The sequence below is a fragment of the Heterocephalus glaber genome, unplaced genomic scaffold (genome assembly GCF_053883595.1).
Source record: "Heterocephalus glaber isolate CG9 unplaced genomic scaffold, H.glaber_assembly_v1.0 deba00001744, whole genome shotgun sequence".
NCBI lineage: Eukaryota > Metazoa > Chordata > Mammalia > Rodentia > Bathyergidae > Heterocephalus > Heterocephalus glaber.
The window spans coordinates 4,130,606-4,143,356 of NW_028258450.1; the positions used below are offsets into that span (position 1 = coordinate 4,130,606).

Sequence of the window (12,751 nt, forward strand, 5' to 3'; positions counted from 1 at the left end):
GATCTCCGTGACAAGTACTACTCTGCCATAGAGAAGGGCGGGCTTGAGACATTTCTAGCTAAAGGACGCGTTTAAATACTGCATTGTTTCTCTGGTGTGAGAAACTAAAAGTGGAAATAAGGACCAAAATGTGTAATAGATAGTGAGAAATGGGAAGAAAATGTTCAAATGAGAAGGGGAACAGGGGAGGAATAGGGGAGACAAAGGAAGGGACAAGAAAAAAAAAGAAAATAGAAGGAAAAAAGGGAAACAAAGCTTTTGTAAATTAAGAAAGGAAGAGGAGTCAAAGGGAGGGAAGGGAAGGGGAAAAAAGAAGAAGCAAGATACATTATGTACAGGTCAGATTCCCTATGATGAATATGTTCATTACGTATACCTACAATGTGCCAATAAATGTTTTGTTTGAGAAAAAAAAAAAAAAAGGCCGGGAAGTAGCTTAGTGGCGCAGCGCCTGCCTGTCAAGTGTGAGGCCCCGAGTTTGATTCCCGGTACAAAAAAAAAAAAGAAAGAAAGAAAGAAAAGAAAAGAAAGAGAAAAAGAAACGATGTGCTGAGCCGTAAAAAACAACGACAAAGCCCCCAAAAGGTCTCCATGGAAATAAAACTGCAACCTGGAAGTCCTCCCTTGGCCTCCCCTCCTCTCCCTCCCTTCCCATACAGCTCTCTTTGAGCCATGGTCTTGCTGTGTAGCCCAGGCTGGCCTTGAACTCTCCTTTCTCCTGCCTCAACCTCCTGAGTGCTGGGATTACAGGTGTGTGCCACCATGCCCAGCAGGCATTCACTCTTGTCTCTTTGCTTGAGAATTCTCTTTTCTTTTTTTTTTTTTGTTTTTTTGAGACAGGGTCTCGCTATGTAGTTCAGCCTGGCCTTGAACTCACTGTGTTGTAGCCCAGCCTGGCCTCAAACTCATGGGCATCCTCTTGCCTCAGCCTCCCCAGTGCTGGGATCACCAGTATGCGTCGACATGCTGGGCTTGGATACTATATTTAAACCACCTTATATCTTTCCCCATGTGTGACCAGGTGACTGAGGTACACCCTGTGGCAGGTTGCCAGGACCAAGGAAAGATGGCTGTGTGTGACAAAGTCTTCTAGTGTGTTCTGGTCGGCACTGCCCCAGGAGGGCCAATTTCTCTGGCCCAGCTGGTCAGGACCAATCCTGGAAGATCATCACTCAGTGATGGTGTTTTTCCTCTTTTTTGGTGCTGGGGATGGAGCTGAGGGTTCATGCATTGTGGCAGGTGTGCTCTGGCCTCCTGCCACATTAGTGCTAACGTCCCTTAGAGTGATTGCCATCCCTGTCCAGCACTGGGATGAAAGGAGCCCTGTAAACATTTTCTAAATTTTGAGACAGGGTCTTGCTCAGCTAAGTTTCCCGGGTTGGGCTTGAACTTTTGACCCTCCTGCTTCAGCCTCCCAGCTGCTGGGATCACAGTCTGATCCTCCCCACCAGAGTGGCTCCGATCTTTTACAGGATGAAGTCCACGATGGGTTTGCCTTTCTGCTTTACAGTTGCAGTGAAACCCTCACAACAATAACCAGACGGCCATTTTATAGACGAGGACTGGGCGTGGTGGTGCAGGCCTGGGACCCCAGCACTGGGGAGGCTGAGGCAGGAGGATGCCCATGAGTTTGAGGCCAGGCTGGGCTACAACACAGTGAGTTCAAGGCCAGTCTGCACTACACAGTGAGACCCTAGAGTTGAGCCTCAGCCTGCGCGTCACCAACAGTGAGTGTCTGACATCCTCTTGTCTTGCAGGCCCTCAGCTTGGGGCCCGTGTCTCTGAAGATCATGATGGCGTATATGAACCCCGGGCCCCACTATTCCGTCAACGCCTTGGCCCTGAGTGGCCCCAGCGTGGACCTAATGCACCAGGCTGTGCCGTACCCAAGTGAGTGCCGTCCTCCTTCCTGTCCTCCCCACTGGCCCCATCTCTCAGCGATCTCTGGGGTCCCTTGCCCTCGGGGAAAGACACTTACAGGGTGGCACTGGGGCCATATGGTGGCTCCTGTGTTTCTCTGAAGTATGAAACACACCTGCACATCCTTAGCAGGGTAGGAGAACACAGGACTGAGGCAGGAGGATCTCCATGAGTTTGAGGTCAGCCTGGGCCACATAGTGAGACCCTGAAACAACCAAACAAATTTTGACAGGGTCTTGCTGAGTCACTAAGTTAGCAAGTTAGACATGGTGGTGCACACCTGTACTCTGAGCATTCTGGTAGGCTGAGGCAGGAGGATATCCAGTTCAAGTGAAGGCCAGACAACTTAGTGAGACTGCATCTCAAAATAAAAATGGCTGGAGCTGTAGCTCAATGCGAATGCCCTGGGCTCAATCTGGAAAAAGAAAGAAAGAAAGAAAGAAAGAAAGAAAGAAAGAAAGAAAGAAAGAAAGAAAAAAAAGAGCTAAATTGCAAAATTGCTCAAGTTGGGTTCAAATTTTAAAATCTATACCACCATGCCAGGACTTCTATTTTTTTCCTCCCTTTTGTATTAATTCAAACTGTGCTGATTCGCCACTTTTACAGGGTAGAAATGGAATCTCAGCAATCATCTTTCAGCTTCAGTGTCTTAGAGCAGAAGAGATCTTCTGGAACTTTAGGAACCTCACAAGTTGGGGCTGGTTGCCGTAGTATGAGCCTATAGTCCCAGCTACTTGGGAGGCTGAAGCAGGAGAATCGCTTGATCCTAGGATTTTAGGAGGAGCCTAGGCGAGATAGTGAGACTCCACTGGAGAGAAAGAGAGAGGAGAGGCAGGAGTGGTGGTGCACACCCGTAATCCCAGCATTTCGGAGGCTGAGATGGGAGCATTGCTGAGATTTCAAGGCCAGCCTGGGCTACACAGTGAGATGCTGTCTCAACAAACAAACAAATGGAAAGAAAGGAAAAGAAAAGAAATTTTACAAGGGGCAGGGGACTCACACACCTGCTTACAGGGTTAAAGCCACTTTGCCAGGGGGAGAAGGAAGGACAGGGCGAGCCCATGTCCCGGGGCGCTGAGGTCCCCACCCCGCCCGCACAGGCGTCCCCCGGAAGCAGCGCCGGGAACGGACAACCTTCACGCGCAGCCAGCTGGAGGAGCTGGAGGCGCTGTTCGCGAAGACCCAGTATCCGGACGTGTACGCGCGCGAGGAGGTGGCGCTCAAGATCAACCTGCCGGAGTCCCGGGTTCAGGTGGGCGCCCTGTCCCCGCGGCCGGCCCTTCCTGAGGCCAGATTGGGAAGAGGCCTTGCGTCCCTGGCTTCTGTCCTGTCCCCGCCTCCCGACTGCTGGTTCCGATCCCTGCTCCAGTGAAGCTTCCTGTTCCGTACAGCTGTTCCTGCGGGGTTCCCCAGCCCATACCTCGTTCAGGTCTCCGCTTGTCATTCAGTCTGGCAAGGAGACCCACACTGATCACAGCATTTTATTTTCGTTCTTTAAAGTCTGCTTTTGCCCTGTGTGGTGGTGCACACCTGTTAGAGGCCAGCCTGGGATACATAGTGAGTTCAAGCCCAGCCTAAACTACATAGTGAGACTCTTGTCTCAAAACCAACCAACCAGCCAGCCAGCCAACCAACCAACCAACCAACCAACCAAAAAACCCCCCAAAAGTCTGCTTTGCTGGAACTTTTAATAAAGAATCTCAGATTTGGCTTTTTACTTTATCTTTCTTCTTTTTAGTGATACTGGGGATGGAACTCAGGGCCTGGTGCATGCTAGGCAAGTGCTTTACCACTGAGCTACTCCTACCTTATGATACAATTAAATTCACCTACAGTCTCACCTCATATCTTCTGTTCCTCCTTTTCCTACTCGATTGCTTTTCCCATAGTCTTTACATCTTCTAAAAGACTCTATGATTCATTTATTTACTATTTACTTGTAACATGGCAAACCCACCTAGATGTCAGCTCCACTGATGTGATGTGTCCCCAGAGTAGTGCCCTAGGCATATGGCTCTGGAATGGAGAATGAAAGATGGTTAATTTGTGCTTGTGAGCTAGATGGATTGATGGATGGGTAGATGGTTGGGTGGATAGTTGGGTAGATGGGTACATGGATGGGTGGATGGTTGGGTAGATGGGTAGATGGATGGATGGATGGGTGGATGGTTGGATGGATGGGTAGATGGATGGATGGGTGGATGGTTGGGTGGATGGGTAGATGGATGGATGGATGGGTGGATGGTTGGGTGGATGGGTAGATGGGTGGATGGATAGATAGGTGGTTGGAAGGAGAGACATGTGTGTATGTCTTTTCTCCTTCTAACTGCTTCTTCCTCCTTCTCCTCTTCTTTCTCCTCCTTCTTCCCCTTCCCTTTCCTTCTTCTTCTTCTTGTGGTGCTGGAGATAGGTGGTTGGAAGGAGAGACATGTGTGTATGTCTTTTCTCCTTCTAACTGCTTCTTCCTCCTTCTCCTCTTCTTTCTCCTCCTTCTTCCCCTTCCCTTTCCTTCTTCTTCTTCTTGTGGTGCTGGAGATGGAACCCAGTTTCTCCAGTGTGGTGGGCAAGTGGTGTACCACTGAGCTCCATCTCAGCTCTTCACTGAGAGTATCTATGTACATGGGACAGAGGGTAGATGAATGCATCTCTGTGTGACTCTGTACATGCATATGTTTGTATGATTGGAAGGCTGGATTGTATATATATATGATTGACTGTATACATGCACACATATGATAGGATAGATGGATGTATTTATGTATGAGTATTCACATTACACGTGTCTGTGTAATTGGAGGGATGGGTGAGTGTGTGTATATATCTGTATGATTGGGTGGGATAAACATGCATGCATGTTTGTATGGCTGTGCATGTGTGACTGCATGTATATGTGCATGATGGGTGGGTGCACACATGTGTGCAGACATGATGTTTGCATGCATATTTGTTGTGCATTGGGCAGATGAACAGGTGCCCCATGACTGGGCGCAAAGCAGCAACATTTGACTCAGGCACTTCCTCCTACAGTACCATCTTTGGGCCTCTTTCCCGCTTACCACTCGGATCTCTGCTCTTGTCCTAGGTTTGGTTCAAGAACCGCAGGGCCAAGTGCAGACAGCAGCGGCAGCAGCAGAAGCAGCAGCAGCAGCCGCCAGGGGCACAGGCCAAGGCTCGTCCTGCCAAGAGGAAGGCAGGCGGCTCTCCTCGGCCCTCCACGGATGTGTGTCCTGACCCTCTGGGCATCTCAGATTCTTACAGCCCCCCTCTGGCAGGCCCCTCAGGCTCCCCCACCACAGAAGTGGCCACAGTGTCCATCTGGAGTCCGGCCTCAGAGTCCCCTTTGCCTGAAGCCCAGCGGGCTGGGCTGGTGGCCTCAGGGCCGTCTCTGACTTCAGCCCCCTACACCATGACCTATGCCCCTGCCTCGGCTTTCTGCTCCTCACCCTCAGCTTATGGCTCTCCGAGCTCCTATTTCAGTGGGTTGGACCCCTACCTTTCTCCCATGGTGCCCCAGCTGGGGGGCCCGGCACTCAGCCCCCTGTCGGGCCCCTCGGTGGGTCCCTCCCTGGCCCAGTCCCCCACCTCCCTGTCAGGCCAGAGCTACAGCGCCTACAGCCCCGTGGATAGCCTGGAATTCAAGGACCCCATGGGCACCTGGAAATTCACCTACAACCCCATGGACCCCCTGGACTACAAGGATCAGAGTGCCTGGAAGTTTCAGATCTTGTAGAAGACGCTGTCTCCACTGCTGTCCTGGCCTCCTTGCAGCTTGGATTCTGGCTCAGTCCTACAAAGTCCACCCCTTTGCCCCAGGGCAGGGCTTCTGCCTCTCCCAGGCTGTGCATAGGACTTAGGAAAGCTCTCAGCCCAGTGCCTGCTCACTGTGGACAATGGGGCCCCAACACTGAGCCCCAGACATCTGAATCTGGGGAGAAGCAGGCCAACCTTGCCACTGACCTGGGGCAGTGTTTAAGTCAGAATCTCTGTGCCCTTGAACAAATATCTCCCAGTGTGAATGCTTCTGTATCCGGGGTTGGGGTCCTTCTAGAGATTCTGATGTTGACTTCAAGAGGTTCCATCTTGGGCCAATTAAACAGGTGCATTTAAACATTCCTTTGGAAGTCGGGTGTGGTGGTTCATGCCTGTAATCTCACCACTTGGGAGGCTGAGGCAGGATGGTCGAAGTGAATTGTGAATTCGAGGCCAACCAGGGCTACAGAGTGAGTTCAAGGCCAGCCTGAACTTCATAGTGAGACCCTGTCTTGAAAAAAAAATTCATTTGAAATTTTACAGATTTCAGGTTTACCTGACAGGTTTAGGGGGCTGTTTGATAATGTCCACATGTTCATGACATGTGTGTATATGTATGTTTCCTTCTTAGTTTCTTTTTAAAGGTGTTCAGTCATTCCCTGACCCATTAGCACTTTGGGAATGGGCATCTTTGGTAGAGGAATGGAAGGCAAGTTGTCAGTTCCACCTCTACTATTTTTCCTTTGTTTTAGGATTTTCTAAAGGCAAATTTCACCCAAATATTGGTGGAATTGGGTAGTTGCATGTACCCCAAGTAGAGTTGTATGGAAAAGAGTCAGACGGGCAGACTTCTCATCTGAAATACAGAGGGGGGAATGGATTTGGAAGCAGCCCTGCCCTTTAACAATACCTTTCCTCTCATAGGTTTATTTTGTTTTCAGCTTTGATTGTGGGATTGGAAAATTGAACTCAGCACTGGGAGAATTTGAAGGAGGGTAGAGGTGATCTAAAAAAAAATTTTTTTTTGGAGACATGGTCTTGCTATGTAGCCCAGGCTGGCCTCAAACTCGTGACGATCCTCTGGCCTCAGCCTCCTGAGTATGGGGATTATAGATGTGCACCACCACACCCGGCCAGGGTGGAAGTACTCTGACTCTCTTAGAAGTTTGATGCTTTGGCCCTGGCCTCCTCTGGTTGTCTTCTTTTATTTTGATGTTGAGGAAGCCAAGAGCCTCTCGTACATGGGTTTCTTGGGGTAGGATGGGAAAGGGAGAAGGCAGAGGGCCTGATGTGGTGGGAGATGGTTGGTAACTGGCTCTCAGGGAAGAGGAAAGCCCTGACTGGCGTTTGCCAGTTTCCAGGGCTGATTTCAAGCTATTGACCAGAGGTCAATGAACTTGGGCAGTCTTTGCTCATAAGCCAGATGAGCTTCCTGGGCTCCCAGAGGAGGAGGAAGCTGAGCGAGCTGGGAGGAATCAAGCTTTTTCCAGCCCTAGAGTAGGAGAGGCACTCACAGTGTAGATCCCCTAAGGGGCACTCTGCTCACTGGAGTCCACAAAGACAGCAGTGGCCCAGAGTCAATGGCAGAATGTAGGACAGAGGAGCAAAGTATAATGGGACAACACAAAACTGGGCGTGGTGATGCATGTCTGTAATCCCAGCATTGGAGAGGCTGAGGCAGGAGTCAGCGGGCCGAGAAGTCGAGTCCCATTCAGGGACCCCACATTCTCCTGAGCCGACCCCTTGGGTGCAGACATCTCAGCTGTCCGGAGGCCACCAAAGGTCCTGGTTCCTAAAGCCACGAAGGCTGGCAAGGCTGGGGACCTAAGAAAGAGGCAGCAGCCTCCCTCACTCTGCGCCAGAGCCTCCATCTGTCCTTTGCTGGCACCCAGGGCTCCTCCCTGACTACTTGCAGTGAAATCGATTAAAAACACTGAGTCTCACTGAAAGCCTGGTGATATTTTATTTCTGTTTTCCTGGAGGGGCAGATGTGGTTGTAGAAACAAGAACTGCTCTGTCTTTTCAGTCCTGGGGTTTGTGGGTCCCTCCAGGTAACTTCTCTCCCACTTCTCTAAAGCCCATTAAGAAGGAACATGGAAAGTGGGCATGGTGGTGCACACCTGTCATCCCAGCCACTCTGGGAGGCTGAGACAGGAGGACTGCGAGTTCGAACCCAGTCTGTGCAGTTTAATGACTTAGTGAGACTCTGTCACAAAAAAAAAAAAAAAAAGGGCTGGGGCCGGGGATTTAGCTCAGTGGTCCTGCTGCCTGCCTCACAAGTGGAAAGACCCGAGTTCGATCTCTGGTACCAAAAAAAAAAAAGGGCTGGGCATGTAGCTTAGTGCAAAGGCCCTGGGTTCAGTCCCCAGCAAACAAACAGCCCTCCCAACCCAACCCAAAATAAAACAAAAGAAGGAAAAGAAAAAATATATTGTGGGGGCCAGGGATGTAGCTCAGTGGCACTTACCTGCCTGGTAAGCTCAAGGTCCTGAGTTTGATTCCCTGTACCGGTACCGGGGGAGAAAAAAAAAAAAAAAAAAAAAATATATATATATATATATGTAGAGCAGGTACTCAGTATGTTTAGGGCTAAGCCAGTCCTATCTCTAAATTCTCACAACCATGCACCCAGTAGTTGTTATTATTATCATTCCTGCTTCACAGATGGGCTCCTTGGAGAGCAAGGGCCCCAGGCCAGGGAGAGAGGGAACTGGGCATCATCCTATTGGGTGCAGAGCCTCCTTGCCTCTGTCACCTCCACTCCTTTTTTTTTTTTTTTGGTACGGGGATTGAACTCAGGAGCTTGTGCTTTTGAGGCAGGCGGTGGAATAGAGCTAAATTCCTGCCCCCGCCATTTTTTTTTTTTTTTTAAATTTTTGAGACAATTTCTCACTATGTAGTTCAGGCTGGCCTGGAACTCCCTCTGTGGCCCAGGCTGGCATCCAATGCACAGTGATCCTCCTGCCTCAGCTACCTGAGTGCTGGGATCACAGGTGTGCACCACCATGCCCGGCTCCCTTCCATTTTTTACCCTGCCCATTTCTCTTGCTCTGTTCTGTTTTTTCCTTGCGGGGCGTGAGGAAGCCTTTCCTCTCCCTCTTTCCTAGTTCCGTCCCTGATGGCTAGACACCCTCTCCCGTCCCAGTCTGCCCCAGGCTGTTTTCTTGTTCCTGCCCAGGACCAATTTAGCAAATGCTCCAATCCTCTTAGGACAACTGCCCAGCCTCAGCAGAATGGTGGGGAATTAGGGAGGATTAGGCTCAGACTGGGGCCTGGGGGGAGGGGGCTTGCTGGAGACAACGGCTCTAACCTCAGCCCTGGGACAGCTGTGGTCACACAGTCACTCTAACTGAGAGTGGGACTTCGACCCCTCCCTGGGTCACCGGCTCGGGATCCTCACCAAGACAGGCAGCTCTCCCAGGCCGGGACTGAGCCCTGGCCTGCTGGGGGCTTCTCAGAAGAAACGCAGGCTGGGGGAAGGGAGCTGAGTGGCTCTGGGTCGCACTGGGGTCACTTTGGTACAACGCTTTTATTTTTTAAAATAAATTTTATTTTATTTTAACCCATTCCCCCAAGCCCCCTCTCCTCCCTATGTACAGAAGCTTTGTTTCCATTTTTTCCTTCTATTTTACTTTTTTCTTGTCCCTTCCTTCCTTTTTCCCTCCCTCCTCCCTTGTTCCCTTTCCCATTTGAACATCCATTTCCCATTTCCCATTTCTCAACATCCATTATACACCTTAGTCCTTATTTCCACTTTTGCTGCAATGCTTTTATTTAAAAAAAGTTTTTTGGTTTTTTTTTGAGACAAAGTCTTACTATGTAGCCCATGCTGGCCTTGAACTCGTGGTGATCCTCCTGCCTCAGCCTCCCAAGTGCTAGGATGACAGCTGGGCACTACTACACCTGGCAGTGATAATGGTTTTAGGGAGGAAAAGGCATTTCAGAGAAAGAGTGGAGAAAAAGAGATTCCATAGGAACAGCAAAACCAAGACAGATGCCCAAAGCACCAGATGGACACCACCGACAGCCACGAATGTAAGTCCACACACAAGCAGTTGTGGCTGTGCGCACTGTGTTCCCTGCTACCCCTGAGGCTGAAGCAAGAGGATCTCGTGAGCTCAGGGGTTTGAGGCCAGCCTGGGCCACACAGTGAGACCTTTCTCAAAACCAAACCAAACCAAACCAAACCAGACCAATACAGCAAGAAAAATCAAAACAATCTGATTCCCCCAAATGCAACCCAACAGTGTATGATTTGCAACATGATGAAGAACACCATGGAAAGCCAGGAGGCCTGGAGTGTTGGAGGGCAGCCTTGCCCCAGGGAGGGGCAGGGTGAGTGTGGGGCACTGTGGCACCTGATCATCACGGGACAAGGGCGTAGGGACCCAGACTCGGAGCTGGATCCACGGACTGCCTGGCTCCTGAGACTCTTCCGGAACTTTCTTTCCAGCCAGGCCTCAGAGAAGGCCACACTAACGGTTCCAGGGCCCGGAGCTGAGGAGTCTCAGAGGCCCCATCATGCCTTGCCATGGTGCATCCAGCAAGACCCCAATTCCTTCCTGGCTCTTAGGTCCCCTCCTCAGTCCCCCAATGCCCCTCCTCCCACCCCAGGGCCTCTGCCTGTGTTTCTTTCCTCCCAAACCCTGTTCTCTGAGGGGCTGTCTCCTCGTCCAGCCTTTCAGAGGTGTATTAATCAACTGTGTTCCTCGAACCCATACTTTGAGGCAGTTTATTTGGCCTCTTTGCTGTTGTTACCCTCCAGTTCCTGCGAATTTTCTTTTTTCTTTTTTTAGTACTGGGGATTGAACCCAGGGCCTTTGCACTGAGCTACAAACCCAGCCTTTTAAAAATTTGGAGACAAGGTCTCCCTAAGTTGCCACGTTGCTCAGGCTGAATTTAAGATCCTCCTGCTTCAGTCTTCTGAGTGCAGTGTAATGTTTTGAAATGATTACTACTCAGAGAGGAGACCACCCCTCCATATGGAGTTGGGCAACTGAGTTAACTGAGTTATTAGGCAATCGTGGGTTAACTGCATAACTACGCTCTTTGTAGAATGCGCCTGAATAGCCACGACAGCTTGTGTAATCTGTCATCATAGGAGCATAACAAACTCAGAAAGTCCTTCCAGAACCCTTCCCTCCCCTCCCTTCACTGCTCTGCTTTGTGTAAATCCTGGTTATTCTATTCCCAGGGAAACGCCAATGGAATTAAGCCTCATAAATGCAAAAAAGAGGTATATAAGGAAGCGCAAACTTCTATACGGGGCTCTTGAGACTTACAGGAGTCGTTCGCTGAGCCACCGGCACCATTAAAAGCTGCTTTTTTTGCTCCTATCTTCCTGTTAAGAGTGGTCTGTCTGAGGTTCCAACAGTTTCCTGCTTCACAGTCAAGCTAATCACAGAGGAATTAGTGAGCCGGGGGTTGGGATTCCATCAGGCAGGAAGGACAGAGGCCAACAGTGGAGTTTGCTGTGGCAGCCCCTGCAAGGATCTCACAAAAACGCCTCCTAGGTCCTGTGGCTGTTAGGTCCTCCTCAGAGCAGCATCAGGAGGCCAGTGGCTCAAGGGTGCCACATGGACACTGTGCGGCCTGGATCCTGAGAAGCGTGCAGCATCCTGCTGGGAAGAGATCAGATTGTTCATACCACATCTGGTTTCCTTTCTGAGCCCTTGGAGCCCAGACAAAGAGCCCTTTCGGGAGTCCTGCTCAGGACAACTTCCGGCTGGCGGGAGATCTGCTTCCTTGCCTTTGTGTCTACATAAATTTGCCGGCTCCCTCCCTCCTCTGTCTGGGATTTCATTCTTTGTCACTGTGGGACTGACTCTGGTGTTCAGGTAACACAGCCACCAGCCACCTCACACAGTTGCCATTGTGTGTGATGAGAATACTTCAGATGTGCTCTCAGCAAACTTGAAATATACTGGACAACACTACTAACTCTAGTCACCAGCTGGCTGTCAAATCTCTGGAATTCACTTATCCACTCACCTTGGGCATTGCTTGAGTATCTTCCCCGAACCCCCCTAGTCCTTGGTAATCACAGTTCCACTCTCTTCTGTGAATTCACCTTGAACATCCTTGGATTCTGATCTTTTTTTTTTTTTTTTTTTTTGGTACCGGAGATCAAACTCAGGTCCTTGTGCTTTCGAGGCAGGTGGTAGAACCACTGAGCTAAATCCCTGGCCCTAATTCTGATATTCTTACAGGTGCCTGGAATCAATCCTACTTGGGTACAGGGGTACCATAGTACAAGCCAATATCTTTTTTTTTTTTGAGGCAAGGTCTTACTATGTAGCCCTGGTTGGCCTGGAACTCAATCGTCCTGCCTCAGTTTCTCAAGTGCTGGGATTATAGGCGTGTGCCACCACACCCGGAAATATTTGTTATAAACTCAGGAGCAAAAATCCCAAACAGCTGGATGTAGTGGGGCACACCTGTGATCTTAGGGCCCAGGAGGCTGAGGCAGAAGCATTGCCACAAGTTGGAGGCCAGACTGGACTACGCGAGATCTTATCTCAGAAACAAATAGACATAACAAAACAAAACACCTCAAACAAATTTATTTTTAAGGAGGAGTATTGAGAGTTCAAGGCCAGTCTGGGAAACTTAGTGAGACCTTATCTCAAAATATAAAAGGGTGAGGATGAACTTAACACTCCTCTGGTTCAGTCACAAGTGGGAGAGAAAAAAAAAAGCTATAGATCATCATTTCAGCCTTTGACAGTCATAATCCTTTTGTTCTGTTTTGAGATAAGGTCTCACATGTATCCCAGGCTTGTCTCAAACTCAAAACCCTTCCTCCTACTGGGAGGCCCTGATGGATCATAATCATTTTGCAGGTGAAGGATCTTGCCTGGATGTTAATGGCTGTTTTTTCTTTTTTTTGGTACCGGGGCTCAAACTCATGACCTTGAGGTTTCGAGGCAGGCATGGTGCCGCTGACCTAAATCCCCAGCCCTCTTTTTTTATTTTTGAAGTACGAGGATATTGAACCTAGGACTTGGGCATTCTTGGTTTGTTTGTTTTTGTTTTTGTTTATTGAGGCAGTGTCTCCATTTGTAGGTCAGGCTGGTCCTGA

At 49.7% G+C, this 12,751-nt stretch overlaps 1 protein-coding gene across 1 annotated transcript; it reads left to right on the forward strand.

The window, feature by feature from the left end:
* Positions 1-1,775: 1,775 nt before the first annotated feature.
* Positions 1,776-7,404, forward strand: Crx (cone-rod homeobox). The gene is made up of 3 exons (XM_004867038.4): positions 1,776-1,890; positions 3,021-3,172; positions 5,003-7,404. Exons 1-3 carry the CDS (start codon positions 1,791-1,793, stop codon positions 5,648-5,650), a joined length of 900 nt encoding a protein of 299 aa, XP_004867095.1. The 5' UTR covers positions 1,776-1,790; the 3' UTR covers positions 5,651-7,404.
* The last annotated feature ends 5,347 nt before the right edge of the window (positions 7,405-12,751 follow it).